The sequence below is a fragment of the Diadema antillarum genome, unplaced genomic scaffold, assembly GCF_040938485.1.
Source record: "Diadema antillarum isolate AM-2024a unplaced genomic scaffold, OU_Dant_1.0 seq00001121_RagTag, whole genome shotgun sequence".
Classification (NCBI taxonomy): Eukaryota; Metazoa; Echinodermata; class Echinoidea; order Diadematoida; family Diadematidae; genus Diadema; species Diadema antillarum.
The window spans coordinates 763,154-789,712 of NW_027271935.1; the positions used below are offsets into that span (position 1 = coordinate 763,154).

General features: G+C 39.5%; 1 protein-coding gene across 5 annotated transcripts in view; it reads right to left on the minus strand.

The window, feature by feature from the left end:
- The window catches only part of LOC139743919 (uncharacterized), a 101,534-nt gene that overhangs the window by 36,766 nt on the left and 38,209 nt on the right, over positions 1 to 26,559 (minus strand). For all 5 annotated transcript variants that reach the window (XM_071654387.1, XM_071654386.1, XM_071654385.1 and 2 more), the window contains 2 exons: positions 21,648 to 21,800; positions 12,906 to 12,990 (listed from right to left, as the gene is read on the minus strand). In XM_071654387.1, coding sequence (XP_071510488.1) covers positions 12,906 to 12,990; positions 21,648 to 21,800 — 238 coding nt within the window. The remainder of the gene's footprint in view (positions 1 to 12,905; positions 12,991 to 21,647; positions 21,801 to 26,559) is intronic.

The following is a 26,559-nucleotide window of genomic DNA, read 5'->3' on the forward strand; positions in this document are numbered from 1 at the left end:
AAGATCTGCATATCATACAGGCCTACTGCACATTTGCCTTTGCCCTTTTTTTCCCCCACTTAGACCTGGCAAAACACCTTGTCTCTCTGCTTTTGCAGCCGCCTAACACGACAGTAGCTCTTCTCAGAACAGGCAGCGTTTGCTTCAAGAAAAGGGCAAGGTGGGTTTTTGCCTTTTGTTTTTGTGCGGCATTTCTTGTTTTTGTTTCCTTGTTATTGCACTGTGCTGAAAGTGCCATGAACAGGGAAACCACTAGGTGCATAAAAAGTCTCTAAAATGAAAATTTCATTGTTTTCACCTGTTGATTACAGAGATTCTATTTTCGGCACTAGAATTCTTTGAGGGGGAAAAAAATGAAGGAACAGAAGATAAGTTGTTCCATGTGATAATGCAATGCCCACATAATCCTGCTCAAGTAGAGTGACAAACTGTAAATGCAAGAAAACTTCTGATAACCATAAAAGCCATCAAATATTGACATATATAGGGTTGGGGAAGATGGCACTTGAGGTGCTATTCTTAGAAAAAGAATAGCTTACACATTAGATTTGAAGAACCTATAATCTAATACATGCTTATATATTACAACATAAAGAATTATGATGTCTGCACCTTGGTATGAAATCTGCACTTCCAACTTGCAAAAAGAATACAACACATAGTTGGAAAAATGTACTATTTTCTTTTAATTTCACTCTCTTTTTTATTTTTGATATCCCTTACTACCCAATGTAGGTTTCTCGCCTCTTCATTTTTCCTACTTTCTTTTTATTGTTCACAAACAAATCTGTTGCACAAATGGCACATGGTCTATGCATTAGTGTGCACTATCTGGCTGTCTTGCGATATCGGCCTCAACTATCGGCCTCAACTATCACCCTCATCCCCTTGCCAAGCCCCGAATCCTTGTAATACCGAGTTTCTGTTTGTAAACAGCGAGTCACCAGTTGCTGAGTATTTATCACGTGTGATATCCCGCGTGACCTTTGTCTGTTTCCCCCAGCCTCGATACAACTTGTCCCCTTGACTCCCAGTAGTCAACTAAACATTGCCTGTAAATCCTATGAACAGAAGATCAGTCATGGAGTTTGACGTCTTTTCCCCATGATCTTTTATAGAATAAATAAAGTTACAAAAAGAGGGGAAGCTATTGTGGGTCAATCTTTATACAGGACAATAAGCTCTGTTGTCACTGTGCTAATTCACAAGAAAATTTTTCCTAAAGACAAAGTATAACATTGTGCACCTTCGATGTGAAATTATTTTCAACAAGTGGTCCCAGGGTTAAATAACCAGGCTGGCAATCATTTCATACTCAAGTGAGATCTGATCAACAAATGAGATATCAATAAGTCTATAACAATATCATATTAATTTTCTGCCTTGACTCAGATTTTTACCTACTTGTTGCTTTGCTTTGACTGCTATCATCAGTTACAGCTTACAAACACCAATTTACAGTTATATCTACAGTAATTCCTGGAGGAAACAATCATTTCTCATAATTTAGCTAATAATGCTGAGAAAATAATTCTCTTCACCCCCCCCCCCCAATATTCAATTGAATTCAACAATGTCATGGGCTTCTGTGACAATCAGTAAGACTGTACAAGATTACTTCTAATCAAATCATTATGTAATGACTTGCCTATTACAATGTAAGTCATTAATCACACAAAAAGTACAAATGGCATACAATGTGTATGAACACATGGGGACATTTTCTCTCCAAAGTATTCAATATGATCAAATCTATCTTCCCAACCCAAACACACCAGCACAGGCCCTAAATTATACCCTCCCGCCACCTTTTCGCACCCTCCCCTCTCTTGCATGTCATGCAAAATTGTAAAATCATGTAACAAAACATATACTTGTCACTAATCACACCTTTACCAAGCTTGATGTCAGGGGGATTCCAAACAGAATCTCCCGGATCATAGGTTTCTGCGTAAATCATGTACCGCTCTGCAATCCGGCTGTCCTTGATAAAATCCTCCCTTCAAAATGAAACTATAGCCTCCAACAACCACCGCTGGCATTTTTTAATATCCTGGCACATCAAATCTCAGTCATGTTTTCAGCATTTCGCCCCGTAATCAAACCCCTTTCTACCTCCTACCCCCCCCCCCCCCCAATAAAATTCCCCTATCATTGTAGGTATGTACACACATTGACACTTTAAAAAAAAATCATTCTGATTACAATATCTCCACTCAGAAAATATTGCTGTTGTTACCTAGTACAGCTCTTTAAAATCATGATTCGCTTGTAACTTGTCACCGCTTGAAGATTTCAATGCCTGTGACTCATGATCAGTACCTCTTTTGGGGTCTTTTTAAAATAAATGCGGATTTTTCTGGTTCATTTTCCTTCTATTTTAGGTCCGTCATCAGCTCAGTGCCAAACAGGTACCATGGAAAGATTTCCTGAACTTGGGTAGTCTGCAAAATGGTTGAAGGCATGAGCAATCAAGTAAATTCCAAAAGGTACTACTCCCCCCCCCCCCCCCCTTCTTTCCAAGGTGGCTTTATCATGCAAGCTGGAGACACCGGAATATTGGCAGGCCGTGACTCACAACAGCATGTTGCAATATCTGACTGGGGATGCTCCAAGATGGTCAGAAATAGCTGGGGGAGGGGGTGGGAGGTTGGAGACTAGATCATTTCTTGACTACCAACAGGAATAACGAGTTCGCGCACACAAAAAGTGATTACTGCCGCTCATTTCCAGGTAGTGAGGATGGCTGCCAAGCATCACAAATGGAAGTTAGTGACCAGCCGCCTGCTCTCTCATTCCCCACTTACTGTTTGAACATGCTAAATTTTCATCTATATTCTAACCTAATCAAATCAAGTCAAAAAAAAAAGGAGTATCCTTTGAACAGGGACTGTAACGCTATGGAGACAGAAAGAGTTTTAGGATGACAGCTGATGCAGGGATTACACACATTGTTTTCCTTGTGAAGGAGATGGCACTTGCTTTTAATACAACATTCAACCAGCAATACGAAGCATTGCATTGCATTCTTAATATGGGTACCATTCACCAAATTTGCACTACTGTTTGGTTGTTTGTTTTCTTCTTCAAGATTTACACATTTTAAATAATGAAAAAAAAAAAAAAAAACAATGCCTCTGGCATCACTTGTGGGGATGCAGATGGATGTTGACAGTAAGAACCTGAATTACACTTGGGTGATATGTCTTCAAGAGATCACACCTGAAACCATCGACAGAGCGTACAATTCTATTGGGTTTTCCGTGCCATTTGGCATTCAAAGCACACAATGGGTTAAAGGGATAGTACAGTATTGGTGGAGATGACAATTGGGCTTTTAACTTTTTCGAGATACCAAGAAAACACTTATGATATAGTACAGAGCATACCATTTTAAGAGGAATTCAAAGTTTATTTGACGAAAATCCGCTTTGGAATGACTGAAACATCCAAAAACAAAGTGAAACAAAGTGATCGTAATAAAATGTGGGTCCCACACTTTATTAGAATCGCTCTGTTTTTGATATCTCAGCTATTTCAAAACCAAATTTCATCAAATAAACGTTGTTCCTCAAGGAATTACACGATCTTTCATATTTCATAAGTGGTTTCTCATTATCTCATAAAAAAATGTTAGAAACATGAAATTAGGTCTCAACCAAAACTATACAATCCCTTTAAATAAATGGCGTGAGGACCATGAATACAGACAAGTGAGGACAGGAGTGCAAATGCAATGTGACTTGAGAATGAGTGTGATGTCCTCAGAATGGTCTTTCACACACAGATTGGATCACTGGCACAAATCCTGAGACTTCATTGGCTCGGCAGAGCATGGTGACACGAACTTGGGACGGCAGTGCACACGATCCCACATCACAGATTAAAATCCAACGTTGTCAGTCGACAGTTTGTGCTAAAGAAGTCAAAGGCATTCTAAGATTATAATCACACAAACACACTCACACACAGATGTACACACACACACACCACATTCCACATTCATGTTCACCCTGCATGACTACTGTCTGACGATACTGTCGTAATCAATAATGCAACGTGATCAGCGCCAATCGCTAGCCACGATCACTTTCAGCAAATTACGGTTTTGTATCTTTTATGAACGGTGTGGGATCTGTTCTCCGAATTAGCAGCAGAGACTGCGACAAGCTGGATGATGCAAGAGTGGGAGGAAGGGATTCCACATTGGTATCATTTCATTGAGACAAAATATCCCGACAATGGCAATGACCAGTCTAGTGGCGCTGGAAAGATCATGTGTCGACGAAGGAGAAAACATAATGTTTGAACCAAAGATAGTAGTGATAACAAGATACGAAGGCGCGCGATAAAAATGGACAAAAAATGGCTACCCTACATGACGATACGAAAGAGAGCTAAGTACAAACTCAGTAAACCTAGAAACATCATTCATTTCCAAAGGTAGTGGTATTTTTATCATCTTAAAAAGATTTGAGAATTATAGTTGTAGTTTTTTTCGATTAAGGGGATCATTTTAAAGAACGAGATTTTAAAGTAATAAGGATTATTTCGAGGAGGTAAAAATTTGGCAACAACACGATCTAAAAACAATCAAAGACACTTGATAAACAACAACAATTTCAAAGACAGCGCGTCTCTGGCAAAGATGCACATCACCTGAGACGCGCTGTCTTTGAAGTTGTTGTTGTTGTTTATCAAGTGTCTTTGATTGTTTTCAGATCGTGTTGTTGCCAAATTTTTACCTCCTCGAAATAATCCTTATTACTTTAAAATCTCGTTCTTTAAAATGATCCCCTTAATCGAAAACCTAGAAACATCATTCATTTCCAAAGGTAGTGGTATTTTTATCATCTTAAAAAGATTTGAGAATTATAGTTGTAGTTTTTTTCGATTAAGGGGATCATTTTAAAGAACGAGATTTTAAAGTAATAAGGATTATTTCGAGGAGGTAAAAATTTGGCAACAACACGATCTAAAAACAATCAAAGACACTTGATAAACAACAACAATTTCAAAGACAGCGCATCTCTGGCAAAGATGCACATCACCTGAGACGCGCTGTCTTTGAAGTTGTTGTTGTTGTTTATCAAGCGTCTTTGAGTGGTCTCAGGTGATGTGCGTAATACGCTTGAGAACCGCGCACTGTCCATTTGTTTTGTACAGGATTAGCGCGCACTTTCCTGTCTTACAAGTATCAGTTAAGCGTCTTGTTCTCTGAGGAGTTCGTGTCTATGGAATTAAATATTTAGAATTTGAAATTGGATTTCATTTAATGATGATGATTATGGGGAATACACAGATTATGGTAAAATCATGTTTCCCAAGCATACTGTGCACTTTACAACCAGAAATATTCATGTGCATTTTAATTTCGCGACTGTCATGAGAGCCAAGACTCACGAAAATGTCATGCTGTGAAAAAAAGGCTGTTGGCTCCAATTCGCAAAAATTTCATGCTGCTAAAACATTGTGCTTTACAGTATTTGAATTTTTACCACACCAAGCTACCTGCTTATAATTTGATAAAAACAAATCAAAATGGGGTCCCTTTATACATACATGTCATTTGTACTCTAACACACTCACCTAGAACTGGTACAAAAACTGAATTTAGTCCATTCACCTGAAATATCACAGATCAGTTGCTTCCATTCTATCACTGATTTCACACCAAGCAGCTTTGTGGGGCATATTTTCTCTATCTAGAGAATGATATGCCATACATAGATAGACAGACAGACATATAGATAGACATACAGACAGACAGACATATTTTCTCTATAGTATAATATGCCATACATATGTAGATAGACAGACAAACACACACACATAATTGGACAAAAACACACACACACATAAAACCTCTCAACTACTGCTTGCCTACATTCCTCAAAACCATACGCCTGCAGAATTACACACATTCATGTAAACTAAAATCCCTCCCTTCTCTTCAAGACAATGGCTTTGCATATCTCTCGACCCCATTTGTCTCTCCAAGGCAAACTCTCCTTAAAAAAAATAAAAATAAAAAACCCGCAAATAACCCGAACAAACAAATAAAAACCCGCATCCTTTATCCTCTTTGGTTAACTCTGTCAGTACTATCAGCAACTTGTTCATGTACAATCTGAATGGCAAATTTGGGGCTGTGGCCCTCAGAGGGTTAAAGATGTGAAAAGGGAGAAAGATGGGGGAGGTCTTGTCAATAACTCGGCTCAAAAACAACTCTCCACGTGTGGAACATGCATCCCCGGCTTCATCCACAGTTTTGAGAAGAGCCCCGCCATCACGTCGGATCAATATCACAATATGCACTCGACAGCACCCAGGGAAGCTGAAATCTGAAATCCGGAAAACTTGGGCAAGTCGCGACAGATGCTGAGGAGCAGGGAGGGAAAAAAGGGAGTGAAAAACGCGGCTGAAAAGCAAGTTTGTGTTCACCATGAGGGAGGGATCAAAACAAGAAGGAAAAAGAAAGTCGTTCTTTACTCCTTGCTCAGCCTCTTCAAATGCATGGCGTGTAATCCGACGGGCATTACCGATTTTATCACAATACTGCATATTCTTGTACCGTCTGGGGGACTCGATATAGCAAATCAGGATTAGGGCTGTCCTACGTGCGGGTCAACAGCTTCATGCAAACACGGCATCATCCCAGGTCAACTTGAATTGGAAAATATTTCAAAAAAAGAATAATGACAATGTTTATTATCATGACAAAGCTGTTGAGATGCATACAGAATGTGCTGTATGCATGGCATTGCTCCCCTCCTATAAATCTTTCATTCCCATTCATGCATGTTTATTGCTTGTATCACTCACGCGTAGCCTGAATACGGCCCTGGTTGTACACTCACACTGCGTATAGCTCGATATCAACAGGTCTTGTATCATCACATCACCGCTTCCTCTAGTTAAATTATGCAATAGATAAGTTTCAATAATTCAGTTTTAAAAAGTGCCCTGCAAGTGAATTGAATCTAATCTGCATTATTGAAAAAATGAAAAGAATGCATCAAAGAATTAAAAATCTGATTTGTTTTCCTTCCTACAGCTAAAATCTACAGGGAGTACTTTACATCCACAGTATAAGCAGTGGATGTACTGTAAAAGTGGATATTTTCACGCGACTAATTTTTCGCGCTTGGCTGTGTAAGAAGACTTTCGCGTGTTTTTAATTCTGCGGAATCAACACATCACGTACTGGAACATATGGCACGCAAAAATATTCGCGGGCTTTTATTTTCGCGCTAGCTTCTGGTTGCGCGAAATGCGCGAAAATTTCAGCACCGCGAAAATTTCCACTTTTACAGTATTCATATTAGTCTCCAGTCTCCTTTTTAACAGGGGAAATTTCACCACACATACATTGGACATATCACAGATGTGGCAAATTAATGTTCAACCTTTAGGAAAATCCGACCATTCAAAAAGTCCGTTCAAAAGTTATGAATTTTGGAAGTTTTGGGGAATTTGTGTGCTGCCCTCTGCAGACAAGAACTCCCGCAAAATGTATGGCAAATGTACTACTTCAATTTGGTTGGGATACATCAGGGAGGTGGAAGAGAGGTCTTCCACCTCCCTGGACACGTGATATCAAATTGAATTACCAAGAAGGCATCTCTACTATAGAATCCACATGAAGAGATTTGTTGATCCATCAATCCGATCTCACAAACTGTTCCTTACAGCCCCCTACACTCTGTCCTCAAACCCTGACATATTTGTTTGGAGAAATTAGTGTGCCGACTTTCCTTCAACCCCATCTCCTATTCATCTCAACTTCATTAATTTCCGAGTACTGTCATTAACCGAGGTAAATATTCAACTCACCATCAAAACTAATTGGTCCGATCAATCAGATCGCCCTGAACCGTGCACAACAAATTGTATATTTGCATTGCTCTACTCACTGATCCCACACAATCCACGGGCAGAGTTTACAAATTGAAATCCGTGACCCGAATTTCACGATCACTAATTATTCACAGCACCGCCGGTGAATATTGTCCTGAGGACAACATTTCCGAGCAAGATGAACGATGTTCTTCATTATGCTGCATCAACTCACATTTGCTCCCGTGCAACAAAGTAATTCTGTACAGCACATGCTCTGATTTTTAAAGTAGAATTAACTTTAAAAGATTATCGGTAAATGATTCTGCTTGGACTGAATGTAACAGGAAAAGCAGATATGACTATGCTGTGTTTGTACATATTTGTTTTATTCTACCGCACACTGAACTGGAGAAAAAAGACATTTTACCAACTTGCAAGAGTAATATTACAATGACTTATCGTTTTTTATTTATTTATTTATTTTTTTGAGGGGGTTGTTTTGGGGAAAGGGGGGGGGGGAACTTTTCATTATAGATCATTTGTGTGTTGCTGATTTTGTTAGTTCGTTTTTTACATCAATGAAATATTTGTAGGATGCCATTATGTATATCTACTCTATTAGACTACATTTTGGTATCCTGGGCATAACATAAAGGTCAACAACTGAAACACAAAACAGGGTGAAATTTGTCTGGCTGCAACTGCATGCGGTACGCATATATACACACATACTTGTACACTGTTACTAATGAAGCTCATAGCATCGCAAGTCTCTACTCCCACATTCCAATGAGCCGTATCCACCTATTTACATACACATTCAGATATCCCGTGTAAAGCCCACGAGTAAATTAAATTGGACCGAGTGTCTGACACCTGTTCAAATGTCAGGGTATCATTTACATAAAAGGCTACATGTACCAACAAACAAGCGCAGTACAGGAAAGAAAAAGGTATCAATGCCCCCCCCCCCCCCCCATACAAAAAAAAAAAAATATGAAAAAGTAGACAAAGCAAAAATGAATGGGCAGATGTCTGTCAATATAGGAGTACAGGTAAAGCTGATCTTATCTTTGATAAGGCTATTTTCAGTCATTCGGGAATGCTCGTAGAAAATAGGATTTTTACTTCTTTATGCTACCACATGGTATGAAGTGATTTCCCCTTTAATTTTGCGTAGTGAGCGACTTGCGTCACAAGAGCTTGGACAGCTTCCCGCCGCGTTTTACAAAAAGTGCCGTGACTCAGGGCTGACAGATCGCGGCGTGACGACACACTCGTGAATCAACACTGACGAACGCAAACCACAACAGCGCAGCACACAACATCGGGAGGGGAAACTCGACACGACTTGAAATCCTGTGATATTTTGGAACTGTACCGTGGGCAGACAGGGTCATTGATTGATTTTCAGACTCAATAATCACAGTCCAGCACGGCAGAATTTGCCATAATTTGACATGAGGTTTGAAGCAAGCGAACAAGAGGAGAGCTATTTTAGGTGGCAATTTCGCCCACATATGCAATTCTAGTCTACTGCTGAGAAGCTCTGTTGGGATAAACCAATTCTTAAGAAGATGAAACAAAGTACAGGAATATGGAGAAGGAGACAAGTAAAAAATAAAAATAAAATAAGATTTGCTCCAGACCAGAGAACTGTGTGCGAGAGACACCAATGTGATAAATGCTGCAAATATCATGAGCTCAAAAGGCAGGCAAGCCTACATGATTTAGATGACGAACTGAGTTACCGTTAAATACTAATGTATTTACAGGCTCTACACTATGCACTTTGTATGCTATAAATCTTCATATTCATCTGAAAACTTGTATGGATACAAGATGCCAATCACTTTCCACTTTGACGGTCAACAAGCATTATCTTCCATTACCCGCTTCACTAATATCCCTAGCAATGAAAGGTATCGGCCTTTCACCTCAAACCCCTGACCTTTGACCTTACTGCTCACAATGTCCTCAAATTGTCCCTGCATGACCAGACAAACACCCTGAACAAATTGTTACATACTGTCTTCTATCAAGTAATACTACACTGGAGGGATATTCAAGAAAACCGATGACATGTCTCCTGTATGCTCAATGTCTTGCAAAGGCATACATGGCTCTGACAACCAAATTACCCTTGAAGCAGCTTCTACACATTCCCACAACCCTTGTCACACAGCATGTGAGCGGAACAATTATACCACATGCACCTGCAATATCAGCAGCCTATTCTTGCTGCACGAAGCACGCACTACTTACAATACATGTATGGAAAGTGCTACTTCTGGGAACTTAAAAAAAAAAAAACTCTAACGAGCTATCAAGGAACATCAATTTATCAAAGGGAGTGTGGAAGCACGAATTATCCTCCCACACTGATATATTGCTCGCGGCACCCATGGGAAATTTTATTTCCCTCAATTCATTTTTTTTTTTCTTCCTTCTATGTTTTGCTCCTTTTTTTTTGGGGGGGGGGCAGGGGGGAAGGGGAGAAGGCATCCTGTCCTGTCAACTCTGCCATTTTATGGACGATCACCTATTCTCATCTCCCAAACATTGCACCTGCAAAGTAGCGACGGCAATGACTGGCATGGAAGTAGTTGCACGCGTGGTTGCGGTACTTGCATGAGTGGCTCTGTGCATCGTAAGCGACGATAGTCACTTTCTATTTTAATACCACTGTGCACAGCTTCTGAGCTTTAAAAAGCAGATCGACACGATTTGCAACACTGATACCAGTCTCCTCCCTATTATCTTTAGAAAAATATTGCCGGCAAACAGCTAACAACACCATCAATGTCAGAACTGTTGCATCAGCACCTATTGCTACTCATACATCCAATAATCATGATTATCATATCATTATCATCATTATTTTTATCAATATGCAATAAGAACAGCATAGTAATAACAGTGATAACGAAAAAGCACATACATATTTCTTCCGAGGGTATTTAACAGACCTTGATGACGACAAGAAATGACGTTAGAATTGGCAACAATAGGCCTGCAGCCTTCCAGGGCTTCGTTTCCGTTGTCATAGCAACGTGCAAAGTCAGTAACTTGTTTCCAAGGCTACCTAGTGCTTTTTCCTTGCTATGCTGAGGTCTGGATCACAGAGGGCATTTTGAATGCATCTTCCCTCTTCCAGGCAGCAGAGTTGAAGGGCTGGCTTCCTAGCGGTATGAATGCTTACGTTTTGCAGCTTTTCCCTTTAATACTTGAACGGATCCATTGTGTCCCAGGTGAGAGAGCGAGCCGCTGTTATCATCTACACTAATACATCTGCCTGAAATATTTTGCATCCATTGAAAACTGGATATTTACCATGTTATCTCAATGTTTACAAAGTCCTAGACTTGATTAGATGGACTCAAGAGCTCAGTCATATCACAGTAGGCGTTTTCACATCAGCCCAATAAAAATCAAAGCTCGAGGTGTTTTTCGCGATTGCGAATTAGCGCGCTATTTCATTTCTTATTTACATCAGCCCGAAGAGAATTATCCCGAATTTTTGTCGAGCTAATTCGACAGCTGAGTATGTGCAAACAGCATCAGTAATGTGTGCGCCCTCTCAAAAATTCCTCATGATTTGTGTGCAGTTTGCCTCGATCGATCAGGTCACACACGCTAGGCAAGATGGATGCATCGCGCTAATTTCTCGCGTCGTTTTCACATTATCAAATAGCACGCTACTATCCCGCTATTTCAGAAATTTGCTGAGTTGGACTCAAGAAATTTTCTCGATCAGAGCGATACAATTAGCGCGCTAATTTGTGTTCACATTGTCAAATAGCGCACTATTTCGTGATTGGGTTAATTTTTCCAAGTCAGAAAATAGCGCGCTATTTCGAAACATCGGGCTGATGTGAAAATGCCTAAAACATCGGGCTGATGTGAAAACGCCTAGTGAGATATGAAAATAAAAGATCATATTCATACATAAGATAAAGACATGAGTGCAAAACTCTTCATTTCAGACGAGGCAATACACCCCTTAGGATATGAATGCTCAATGGGGGAAGGGGAAGGACGCATGAGCTAGGCATTACGAGTGGATATGCATTGCAATTATGACTTTTATGGTCACATGGTTCTCGCGGCAATTAGTGGACGCAAATGACAGTTGAATATCTATTGTAATTCAAACTTTGACATTTCACTTTTCCGCGGCAATCGGAGTGTTTACCAGCCACACGGACACATGATATTGTTTTTCTCTGCCATCTTCACAAAAAGATCACTCCTCTTCGAGGTTTCTTCGTAACACTTTAAGCACTTGATGGAGAATCGCACTGCCGAGTCGAAGTCTGAGAGAGCAGTTGTACGCAGGACTGAGAGAAAATGCTAACATATGCAGTCAATGGCATTCATCGGTCACTGTCCTTATTCAGAGCGAGCGTGCTCCAACCCCCCCCCCCCCCCTTCCCCCGAGTCAATGACACATGTAATTTCCTTTCATCTTCAAACACCCATCCTCCCCCTCCCCGTCCGGCTACTCAGCAAGTTGTACAACGATGGAAGGCATCACACCTTACCCACATCATGCGACCTTTTGTACGTTCTGCGCACTCTCGTACACTTCATGTCCACAACCAGCCCCAGAACAGCATTGAGTATGTGTTTGCGTGCTTTGTTAAATTCTTTAATCACTTCCTCTCTCTAATATTACTATATTTCTGCATAGATTTTCGCATCACCGGCTTTAGGATTCAACCAATTTGGAGGAAAATACAAGTCTAGGAAGTTGAATGAGGTATCAGAAACAGAAGCTACTTTGACAGCCCTGACAAGCCCCCCAATACACAAATACAGCTTGATTATGCCATGCATGGTTATGTAATGAAGACTGAACGTCAAGTAATTAGCCTGGATTTTGTAATATTGCAGAGACTACATGAACTATTCTCTTAGTGCATCCTCCGACAGAAGCAAATAGATTAAGTATCTGAGATGATCTACATCCAGAGATGAGCTACATGGAAGAGAAGAGCCTAGGATTACAATTGTCACATGCTACAAGTGGAGAGAGAGAGAGGATGTTGTCAGGCACTCACCTGGAGAAATAGTACTCAAGTTGTCTCTGTAAGAGTTTGCGTAGGTCATCGCCCTTGGGTGGTTCCTGCTGAGATAAGTCTTCAGCTGTAGTGAGAGGTGGGAAGGAAGGGGAAGTAGGAGATAGATGGGGGAGAAGGAAAGGAGAGAGAGAGAGAGAGAGAGAAGGGGCAGAAATGAGAAGGGGAAGGGGAAAGGGATTGGGAAGGAAGAAGGGAGAAAAGAAGAACAAGATGGGGCGGGGGAGCAGGATACAGCAGCAAGAAGGGGTGGAGGGAAAGGGAGGGGGAGGAACGAGGGTGAGGAGGAAGGGGGAAAGCAGGAGGGAACACAGGAGGAGGTGGAGGGGGAGGGACAAGGGGCAAGGAAGAAGAAGAATAGCAGGAGGGAACACGATGGGGAGGGGGAGGGAGAGACAGATGTAAGACAGGGAGGGGAAAGAATGAGGGGGCAGGAACAAGGGGGATAGTAGGAGGAACAAGATGGAGAGGGGGAGGGGGAAGGAAAGGGGAGGAATGAAAGGCAAGGAAGAAGGGAGAAAATGGGAGCGAACAAAATGGGGAGGAGGAGGTGGTGGTGGTGGTAAAAGATAGATGGGTGGAGGGAGGAGGCACAGATGGAAGAAGAAAGAAAGTCAGCAGGAGAGAGTACAGATGCAGTTATGTGTGAGAAAGGTAGAGAAATCAGGATGTGCAAAGCATAACATTTTAAATGATAAAATACAAGACATTTAAGAGCAAAGGTTACAGAGAAAAAAAAGAGGATTTTTTTTTTTTGTTGGGGGGGGGGGCATGGAATGAGTGAAGGGAGAGAAAGAAAGGGAGACAGAGAGAAGAAGAACAAGAAAAAACAAGAAAAATGTTACAAGGTTATCACTTTGTTACAAAGAAAAGTAAATATCACTTCAGATGTGCATGCATCACACTTTAAAACATCATTTGAGGTACTTGCAGAAATTATGAATAGCAGTGTACATCACTATATAAATCACATTTTGGGGGTAGTTTTTATTTGGTTGCTATTACTTTTTTTGACTGTTTTTTTTTTTTAATCAGAAATGTATCAGATTTGCTCCTGCAATGGACTGGGAATTACCAACATTTTCCTGATCTTGGAATGCACAACGTACGTTCAGTATACTCGAGTCCCTCTACTACATAGTAATTACAAGTGCTATTTACCTGTAACCACAGAGAATGAAATAGCCTTCAGAAGCAAAACTGCAGGAAAGCTACACATGTAATGATTCAAAACTATTTCCTTGATGGTTTTGTATTTTGAGGTCTTGCATACGCACAGGTCTGTTTCCTACAACTTGTATGACTGACAAAGCCAATTCAGTAAGGTCAAATCTTGTGACAGTGTTAATTCCCCCGATGTACCATTTTTTAAAAACTTTGATAAACATTTGGGGAAAAAAAATTGGGTCAAACTGCATTTTTCCTTCTCAATATTTCTCCTTTATAAAATCTATCTATTTTTATTTTTTATTCATTTATCATTATTATTATCTTTTTTTTTTTTTTTTTGGGGGGGGGGTCCTTTAAACTTGTAATTTTACCATCTCTTAATAACTTTTATGACAAAGCCCTTAAAGGTACTGTTCACCATTGGGAGCTGTGATTTAAAAAAGTTTGTGTTCTCAAATTTGATGCATATATGTAGGTCAGTTGAATCACAAAACATCCTACCATGTAAAAATTTCACAATAAAGCCTACATCATAAAGCAGACATCACTATTTTTCTCAATAGGCCATAACTGTAGACAGTTTAGTCTAAACACAATTTCATTATAACTACTGTGCACATTCTGTATATATATTTAACAATACTAAACATTGACTATAATGAATCAAATTTTTACACTGGTTGTTTCTATCCCTAACTTATATTTTAGAACTATTTTGAAGCACTAAAGCTGGATTTTTGTTTCATCTGCACATGGTAAATAATGCTCTTAAGAGGCAAACTCATTTATCCCCCTAGGATGTGCTTATCAATCTTGTTTGTACATTTGGAGAATTCGTAAGCAGCAAGAATGTTCAATTTCTGCAAACCACAGCTGACTCAGAAATTGTCAAGAAAGGATCTCCATTTAACAAATTTGCTGTAGAAATGTGGGGCGAAAGCCAAGGTCACTGGAGAAAGGCTGGGTGGGGAGAAAACGCAGATTAGCTGAGTTGAGACAAACACGTACTTCACAGCACAAGCTGATTCAGTCAGTATGGGTGAATGAAGTAAACACTGCACTGGATTTTCAAGAAAACATGCATAAACGACTTGGTCTGACCATTACAAACGACTGCAAAATAGGATTTGTCAGAGAGACATGAAAAAAAAAGCCCCATTCACACACAAGAGTTATCAGTTTTTGCATTGCGATGCAAAAATATCAATATTACTTGTGCACATAATGCTGTGCAGGACAAATTATTGTAATGTTTCAAAAAAGAATCAACAGTGACCGTAACATGATCCCAGGAATATGAGCTTGCAGACCCACTGTAGCAAGATGCATTGTAGAATTAATAAAAAAGATGAAAAAGTCTCTGTGTACAGTTCTCACGCATACCGCCAGGCAAATTATCGCAAGTTTTTAAATAAAATCAATCAGGACTGATTTTCCTATCCTGATGCGGATCGCAAAAACTGTTTTCTTTTGTGTATGTGTCCACACACACACAAATTAAGTTTTCGCATTGCAGGGCAAAAAGTCATGTTTCAAATACTGTCAATTTGTGTGTGTGTGTGTGTGTGTGTGCGTGTGTGTATGAATGTGGCTAAAAACAGCATCCACTCCCAACTGCATTGGGGAAAAGTGTTGAATGGCCCGCAAAAAACTGACATATACTGTAAAACATGATACATTCGCGGCATGAAAATGTCGCGAATTGGAGCCGACGGCCCTTCTTGCAGCATGACATTTTCGCAAATTGCCACTGGCATCCAATGAATATTGTGTAGGCAAGAACTTTTGCGTGCATTTTAATTTCGCGGATGTTGGCGTTCGCGAAATTTGCGAAAACAAAATGCACGCAAACATTCCTTGTTTTACAGTAGCCTGAAAATTGCTACACTATTCCATCACTGTTATTATTTGTTTGTTGATTGTTTCAATTTCTGGATTAAAAATGCACATACAAAATCCATCATACACAGTTCATCTATTTCATAACAGCAATGAGAAAGAAATGATGTCAGCATTAACCAAGCGATAGAGAAGAAAAAATAACAGATGAAAACAAAAAAGGAATTTTTGTTGCAATTTTTTGAACACAGCAAAGAAAACACACAGGTCAAGGTGTTGTAGGTGCGTTTTTCTTTCTCTATTTTCCTTTCTGTATACTATCTCAACCAACACATGGATTTGAAAAAAAAAAAATTCATCCTATTCTTCCCTCGTTCTTGTTGCTGTTCATTGAAAGTCTCGACTGCCTATTTCACTTGAATCCTTCCGAAGACAGCGCCCAGTAACAGAATAGTAGTTGCTATATTCCAACTAAAATTACCACGTCTCGAGGAATATTTTGGTCGATATAGTAACAATATTGTTATGCTTAATAGAAATTCATAGTGGAATGAGGCTCAACACTTGCTTAACGTGATACGAAGCAGTTCTTTGTATCATTTCCCAGTATCGCTCAAAAACTGCTCAAATATTTGGGATTACAGCGGCAAAATTTGGCAGGGTTGGGTGTACCAGATGTTGACATTTGTCGGTACTTGCTCGCAGCAAAAACTACATGTGACTGACTTCAAAGGACAGGCACATTCTCTTTGAATCTGCCACTGCTATTTTAAGACGCAAACTGAGCAAATAACCTTCAAATATCAAACTTCAGAGCATTTTCCGGCTTCAGACGTCTGACATCGTACAACAAGACATACTCATACACACTTGCAGATTCATTCTGGATTTATAGGTAGAAGTCCTTTTATAAAAAGCAAGTGTTTTTCTTTTCCTTTCTTTGTATTCAATTCTTTTTGCACTATTTGATTCACAGATAAGAATCCTTACATCCAAGTTTGGCATTGGACTTTTCATGACACTCTTTCCTCATATCATGATCACTCCTCTGCAAGATTTAGAGCATTCAAGTTCTAGCATTCAAAACATGGCTATTGATATTTTCATAGCTTCGACAAATAACTGTTCTATTTTGAACGATCCCTCAGAACTATAATATTCCTTCAAGGCAGTCTCGGTAGTTAATTGTCTGGAGCGAACCTCTCTAGGTTGGGCAGGTTTCCGGTTGTATCAGCCTGATTCTAGAGAGAGAGAATGAGAACTTCTATACGCAAATCATTCCACAAATATCTAAACAACAAAATGTCTTCTTCCCATCAAATCATTCTGCAAAATTCTAAACAACAAAATGTCTTCCTCCTATCAAATCATTCTGAAAAATCAACAACTAAAAAAATCTACCTCCTGTCACTGAAAAAAAAAAGAGAGGAAAGAGTTATCAATTTTGATCATGGTACTATAGTGCTTTAGTCATAATAGCATCCCTCACACTTGCCACTCCCAACCATTGACTGGGCATTGCTAGAATGTTGCATTCGCATTCCCTTTGGTTTGATACCACTGGACTTCCTAGCAGAAGTGTATGTCTGTCAATTCAAATGAAAATAAAAAGTAAAATGTAAAACCTTCCTTTGATCATCTCACTTCCTTCCTTCCATTTGAAAAACACCACTAATCATTCCATAGCCTCTAAAAATGTAAACTTGGTAACTTATTAAAAAAAAAAACCAAAACCAAAAAACAGTTTTCCAGCTTTGGTCTTTGACCATTTAGTGATTAATGCATGTTTATCATGATGTGCATGCACATTTTGTATTTCAATAAAAACATTTTTTTAACAAAAAAGAGAAAAGCATGAAAAAAAAAAAGACTGCACAAGACTATCTATACTAAAAGAATCCAGACATCTATTAGTCTGCAAATGGCCAACACAGCCTGTCATCGTTCTCCAGACACACCACTTCGACTCGCGATAAGGCGATAATCACATTTTAGACGGTAGCGATTGCGAACGGCCACAAGCCGCAGAGCTCTGACCAGAATCGGGGTAATGATAGCCAATTGAAGTGCGCTGCCACGCACACTGATTGGTAACCGTGATAAACTTTGAATGACCCACTGAAACTATCTGGAGAAGAAGGTGAGAAGTGGTTCTCTTCTTATGAACGACTTCTGATTCATTCAGCTTCACACATTGTCCCAGATTTGGCCCTTTTTTCTTAAGTATAGGTTTAGCAATATTCCTTGTGTTTAGTCTCTCTTTTTTTTAAAGTCTAATTCAAGGTACGATATTGAATAAAATCTAATAAGCATGAAATTTATCAAATGTTGGAAATAACTGCACAAACCTCAATGCATTTGGATATATCTTGGATATATCTTGGATATATCACTAGTACTTTTTTGTCTCAAAATATAAACTGTTCTAGAACATCAAAAGATCTCCGTCCTAAAGGCTTGTATGATGCTATTAGCTTTCACTGTATCTTAAAACAAGTCAAAGAAATTTGAACTTTTTATTTGAAGCAAAACAAAAACAAAATCGTTTTCATTATCTTTTTGTTGTATTTTAAAAACACTATCATAACAGTGTTCTGGTATGACAACAAATTGCTGTCAAGTTCACACCTTGAGAAGGCTACAGTGGAAATTTATCAACATACAAAAAAAAAAAGAACAAAAAATCCTGAATGGATTGTCTGAGTTTGCTTCAACTTTCACTACTTCCAGACTACATTTAAATTTACCTGAACTAGTTAGCATACTAACATGGTCCTCTTTTCCTGCCACCACAATACACACAAAAAAAGTTGTCCACCAAACCCCTAGAAGACAAATAACCAACCAACAAACCAACAAACAAGAAACAAACAAATAAACAAGAAACAAAAACCAAATAATTATGTATTGCAGGGAATGCTAATTCACATGAAGGGGAAAAAAGTTCTTCTCAGGTGAAAATTAATTTATGAATAAATTACACTGCAATTACACTAGAGGTATACTGACAACATTTGTGGCAACCTGCTGAATTTGACTGTAGGTGCATTCACACCAGCGGTGAAACACTGCAAAATACTGCGGTATTTTGCACGGTGATTCAAATTTCGCACTAAATACATATGCAAGATTTGAGCGTGAAACATGTTGCAAAATAACACTGATCATACAGTGGTGCAATTCTCACATGACCAGACACACTGTGTGTCTTTTCCCATTGGAGATATGTGCAACGCCTGCCAGAAATATCACAGTATACAAATGATGCACAGGTCGGAGTGTGTGAGCCGGAACTGTGTGCACAAGGTAACTATGGAATGCTTAACCCACAAGGCGAAGCCAAGTGGGTTTAGGCTAAATTCCATAGTTACTGCACGTACACTATATTCCGACTGACACACAAAAAGACATGTGTGTCATCCGTGTCATAGAATGGGTAATTTTCTTGCCAAAAATTCATTTTTCTACAATGTTACTCGATGATAAATTTACTGGATGCATATTTGGCTTGCCATAGACAAGAGCCCCAAAATCATGCATCCAGTACTTCAAAACCATGCATCCAGTATTTACTGGATGCATGACTTTTTAGCCAATAAGCGTCTCATACATTGTACTGAGTGCACGAACGCTTGCATAGTGCGTGAACCCTTGTTACAAGTGCGCATACTCTTGCTACAAGTGCGCGATAACATGTTTACATCACTGTGACTCAGTGTGCGGCCATTAAACAATCAACACATTGTATAGCTCTCCACCGATGAGATCACAGGATTTTCGCTACCAATTCTAAAATATTTCTTGAATGACCAAGACACCATGTGAATGACTGCAACATCTATTACCACTTGGTATTTTGCTAAATGAGAACAGTGTCAACAAACTTCTGTGGTATGTAACATCACTGCCAAATTAATGTGAATGCACCGCCTATTCAGGATGCGGTTCTCTCTGGGTGCATGGTGTACTAACAATTAAAATGCCAAAATGCCCCTTGAATTGTCGTCCCTGGGGAATTGAGTCATTCACAGTTTCATATGTTTCCTTACATCCGGTCTCTCCTCCCCTAATCATTTAAGATTTGCGAATCCCAGATATTACCATAGTGACAGCCCGTAAGAAGCTGTCTTGAGGCAGCTTTATCAGAAAATCATCTGGGCGCAAAATGACTTGTGAAAATGACTTTTGTTGGTAAAGATATGGCAGTGCAACTGCCTTTTTCCATTCGAAAACAGAAAAAAAAGACCCCAGCTAAATAGCTTGCATTATGAAAGTGAATCTTCTGCACTTCAACAAATGGAGTATGACCAATTACAGAAAACAATCATAAAGTAAACGAATGCTTCAGTTTCACATCTTCATAAAACTCACATTGGTAAAACTCTTTGAGCAAATTTGATAGTGATTATGTTACTATTTCACAATTCTACATTCAATACCTTCCACACCACAAAACTGCCAACGTGGATGTGGGTATGTGGGATACAGGTATGCATTTGATACATTTTGACCTTGTAAGACAAATACACACAGAATGTGAATGAAAATGCCTGAACCTATCCTACCCATACATAATATGTCTTCTTGCTTCTTACAAAGCGCAAGTAGTGAGGTCAGGGTGTTTCTAAACACATTTCATGCTATTAAAGTAAACCAAGTTGATGGTTCTTTCGGTCTGAATGCAAACTATGATCTTGTTTATTCCCAAACGACCTTCTCATATCATGTTTGGACAATCCTGGTCTGGGTCTTTTGCTTTTGAGTTTTGCTTGGGTACACATTTACTGCAAAACCAGAAATTTTTGCATGCATACAATTTTCACGAATTTTGCAAGGAGTCAAGATCTGCGAAATCAAAATGCACACAAAAGTTCTCGTTTATGCATTGAATGCCAGTGGCAATTTCATGCTGCAAGAAAGGCCGTCATCAGCTCCAATTCGTGAAAATTTCACACAGAAAATATTTCTGGTTAAACAGTGTACATGTATGTAATATGAAGAGCTTGAATTCCAATACACGATTGTAAAGTTAGAGCCAAGCTTGACACTTCTGACTTCCATCACACTGCATGAGATAAACATGCATACTCCTGCATGAACATGTGGTGGGTTTCCCATATTTGGCTGATGATGGGCCACTTTATGATGTATCTTTCTGGTTTTTTTTTTTTTGAAGACATCTATAGCAAGGTGTATGTTTCTGTGTGCAAACACCCAGCGACTCTATATGTTTATAAATGCATTCCTGGAAAGTGATTGCATGGGGATTCTTCGTAAATTTGAAAGCCCACATTACAGTCTCTGTTTCTTTCGGAGTCCAGGAGAGCAGTATATATGGAGTGTTTATACTTGATGTTGCTCATGTAACACCTTGCCTGACAGGTTTGATCATCACAAAAAAAAAAGGCCACCCTGCCTCAAAGGACGCTCTCATCCTCCAGCTTCAAGTGGCGCACAGCACAAACAAGAAGATGAAAAAGATGCCGATGATGAAGAGGAAGGACGGTGATGATGATGATGACGAAGTAAGACAGAGAAGTGGAGATGCACAGCAATACCACAAAACACCATCTACCACAATCTGTTGTCTTGGTCGAGATAACACTGAAACAAAAATTAAAAGAACAAATAACACAACAAACAAACAAACAAACATAATACCCAGACGGGGTTAAGTAGAGGGCATGCAAACTTACGAGGGGTCACGCCACTTACCAGTCACAATTTGACCATCGGGGAGGTAGGGGTACTCGGATCCAAATAAGTGTCCATTGGCGAGGGGAAAGACGGGGGATTCAGGGGTGGGTGGGTAACCAAGTGCTGTGTACTTGCCCATGTCTCCGTTCATCTGGAAGGCACCGGAGGGTCCTGGGTTTGTTTGGGGGGGGGGGGGGGGGGGTGGTTGAGACAACAGACGGGGGAAGGTAGGGGGTGGGAGAAAAGAAGAGACAAGATACAAAATTAAACCAGGCTGTTTACCTTCTTCATTATCAACACAAGTCCCTTGGCCATGAATATGACTTTTGTACTGGTCTAGGGTAATTCTGGTCTTAGTTGTGGCTGCAATAAGCAAAAAAGACAAAACAAACAAACAAAAATATAAACCTCAACCGATAATCATACACTATTAATATGGTACGCTCTATCTGTTGATTTACTACAAATTGTATGACTTCCCACTTATTCATAAGCAATTTTGACAATTTCTTAGTAGTTGCTTGCTACTGCAAAACTGCAAGGATGAATTCTGATAATATTCTGTGAAATGCAGAGAGGGAGAACATGTATGGAAATGACACAGGTAAAAGAAAGAGAGAGAGAGACCTCTCGAGATCTACATGAAAAATTATCAGTGAGAAGCAACAGGAGCTTATACTTATTCTCACTTTCCTTTTACACCAATCCCCAAGGATTCTTCATTTACAAGTAAATGGCTTGCCATTTGCATCTGAACCAGACAAATCATGCATCACTTTCTGTTCAGTTTATTTCGATCTCAGATAGGCATAAAAGAAAGAAAGCAAGACAGAAAAATCCACCCACTACGTTGTCATTTGTCAAATGGTATTAAGTTCTTATCAAGCTTCTTTGTCAAGGGGAATAAAAAATAATTGATTGCATGTCACAATCGAATGGATTGTCTGCTCTTCTAGACTACCAAGAATCCACACAGGATGACTGAGACGCTTTGGCATAAATCACTGAACTCACTTTGTATAGGCCTATCTGTTTTGTTTCTCTTTGTGCAATAGATGATGGACAAATAAATAATTATGGAATTTAAAAAATCCAATACAGAAAGAATGAGAGAGAGAATATCCAAAAATAAATTTTAGCCATCACTGTCAGTGTGTATGTGAGTTAATATAAAATACACTGTTACACATGAAAACTTTGCATTAAGCCACTTGTGATCAGCACAAAATTATTTTCAAAACAACGGATTAAAAAAAAAATGCACATGGCAGTCTTCTTTGTTGTGTATTGTACAACTTCACTCTCACACATACATACCCTCCTCATATTCTCCTTGAGCAAGGTGAATTATCTCAGAAATCAACTGAAGGACGGGAAAGATCTTTTTTCAGAGCATGAGTTTATTTTGGGCAAGAATGAAATGGTTACAGTATCAGTCTAGTCAATAATAAAACTTCAAGCTATCCTCATTTAGTGTGCCTGAAGGATTCCTCAATGTTGATCATTAAAATGAGTGATTTCATGAATATCCACTGATCATGCTATGTACCAAACAAGAACAACCTTGATTTAAGAACATTTAACACTACCATATCTGCCCAGGGAATGCAATTCGTACAATGAGAGTGCCTCATTTTGCAACATTTCCAGCAATAATAAATGATGTTCATCTGACAAGGCCAGCAATTTCTGGCTATTTTGTCTGGCCAAACAACAGCTGATGTCTACAGCTAATGTGTCTATCACACAATGATGAGCAATCACAAGGCCCATTCACACTTACGGTGAAATACTACCATATTTTGCATGACATTTCATGATATGAATTTAACTACACCACGAAATACCTCACAAAACACATGCATCATGGTATTTACAGTGTAGCGTGGTAATTCAAACTTCCCTTGAAATATATAATGCCGGCTTTTGAATGCATGAATTATGTCACAGATTACCATGTTGGGTGTATTTCTCAATGGACCAAAGCCACTTCCTGTCTTTTCCCCATAAGAGATACCGTATCATGCAACATGCACAGTGCTTGTACTGCAGATAGGTGCACTTTCGGGCCAGAAATACCACAGTATTTCATGTGTACAAATTGTGCATGAGAACAGTACCAACTGAGATACCGTGGTATCTATTACTGATGGAATTTTGCCAATTAGACGTTGACAACAAATTACTATGGCATTGAATACCATGCAGTGACTCTGAATGTGAATGCCTCTGCTGTCACTCATCCTCTTCTAAAAATATGAACAGCCTTGAGCAAAGAATAGTTCTAGGACTACGAACTTGACTTAGTGTCACAGTTTGCTTTGCTATATTTGACACAGTACATCGAAGGGATTACTTCTCTGCCAATGAACAATCAAAACATAGTGATTTATGATCACACACACACACACGGAACTACCACATATGAAATGATTCTGACATAGCCACATCATTCCGTCTTTATACATTTTAAACTGCACAAGAGAACAAAGGAACAAGCTCAGAGCAAGTCATGATAACCCAAATATTATGCATGATTTATGCACAGTAGAGTATATTATTATAGAAGGTGCGCAATATTGTCCTTTATTATTATTTCTAATGGCATGCAGCAGCATATTTCCACTCCGACGTTACAGCTGCAACAATGCAACATGTGTATAAAATATTGATGGCAGGCAAAATTATTACACTTATTTACAGCAAAAGATACCTGCAAGCATAATATTTCCCCCTTATTGTATACTGTAATCGCCAAATATTTCATGAGGTTTTTATCTTCACGAATTTCATGAGTCAGGTGCTATTCGCAAATGAAAAACAAAAATTCGAAAACATTAACTCTCATACCATCACGAATGTGATGTGCATGCATACATTTCTCCGTTCAGTTCCAGTACTCCACCACTGCGAATTTAAGCACTCAAAACATTGTCGGGAAGTCCCAATTCGCGAAAAATTAGACTTGCTAAATATATGGCGTATGCAGTAGTCACTCTAATTTTATGTTCACCTTCAGCATGGTGACATCACACACATTGGTAGAATGATGAAAACAAAATTACACACATTCCGACATTAGCCGCATTTACACTTACTAACATCGCGATTTTAAAAATCGCGATATTTTGGTTCCACCGTTTACACTTGCGCAAAAGCACGCGAAGTTTGAGCTTCACGAAACATCGCGATTTTTTGGTCGGTAGTGCGCATGCGTAATTTACCTGTTTTCAACACGGTAGCTGAGTGGAAGCGCGCGCTATTCTGTTCGTTTTCACTGCAGTGCAGTATATTTTGATCACGAGCCAGGGCTTTTTATCAGTACAATGCACACATAAATATGTGCTTCTCGAGACTGTTTACTTACGGTAAAACTATATAGCTTGCTATATTACATACGTAGTAGGTGTGTAAAACTTCATCTACAGCAGCATTCAGGAGGATCATGAAATTTCGCCGATATGACGAAAGTGGGAAGTATATAAGACTTGGAAGTTAGGTCTGGTATCTTAACAGGCGACAGCAAGAACTTACACTTGTTACGTACTCCTGAGTCCTGTATTCCACAAACAACGTATATATATCGAGAGCAGTACGGCACTCCCACAATCTGAATCAACGCATTTCTGGGAGAACATTATTTTGTTAAGTTGTCATGGGGTGATGATACGTGGTTGGAGAACTTAAGGTTTGCTACCAGTAGTAGTTTTCACGTACAGTGTACTAGTTTCATCAGGGAGGGTGAGGTGAGAGACCACGAGCCGACCGAGGATCGGCCGTTCAGACCTGTGGATGTACACAGCTGTCTATACCGTGTACTAGTACTCTGGCCAGTGACCGACGTGCTCTCTACACGTTCCAAAGAGGGATCGGGAGCGCGCGTAAACTCCCGGTGCAATCCGATACCGAGAGTCACGTGATGAAAAATCGCGATATTTCTGCAGCTTGGGTTTACACTCGCTAACTTCGCCTCAAACTTCGCGATGTTTCAAAAAATCGCACTCCGGCTGGCGATTTTTCTGGCGATGTTTCGAGGGCGTTTGGGTGTAGTTGCTTAGCAACTTACACCCAAATGTCGCGATTTTAGAAAAATCACGATTTTTCCAAGCAAGTGTAAATGGGCCTATTGCTAACACCAGAAATACATTTGCGTGGGCTAAAGCCATCGTTTTATTTCACAAGGAAACCCTAAAAGTCAGGCACAAGGCCCCTCGTGACCACACATGGACACAGCGACATCGGCTCTCATTGTGCCCCTAAGACAGAAGGAAGCCATGCTGCTACAAAGTAGGTGTTTACATCCCTCATTCCCCAGTTTCAATACCATTATCACAGCTTCCTTTCACCATTGGAGGACCCTTGTCTTATTTAAAGGGGCATTCCAGATGACTTATATAATTTCACATCATGTAGTACATAAATCAATAGTGCCACATAAAGATTTGTGGAATTTATTGTGGTCCTTGAAAAGATAAACCAATACTCTGAGAAACCTCAAACATGTTACACTGAAAAAGAATGACATGCATGGAAGAGACTCACACAATCCAGCTAAATGTGCATGTAGCAATGTCATTGCGTTACACCACTGGCTTTAATGACAAGTACGTGTAGAATTTATGCATGCTTTCTTCTTTTGTTCTGCCTCCTTGAGCATCCCATCGGGCATTTTCATGTGAAGCTGATACTTGTTCACTGTGATTTGTCATGAATTTTGAAAACATGCATTCCTCATCCGCATCACGATCACTATAGGTCCTAAATTCTGAAACTCTATACCTAGTTTAACCAACAGACCAGTTCTGTATAATGTTTTAGATTTTATGCATGCTTTGTTCACAAAAGTTGCCCTTTAGCAACTACAAAGCTTGCCAGAGGCTTGCCCTACTTAGCATCAACTAAAGTGAATTCCCACCAATGGAACTTAACG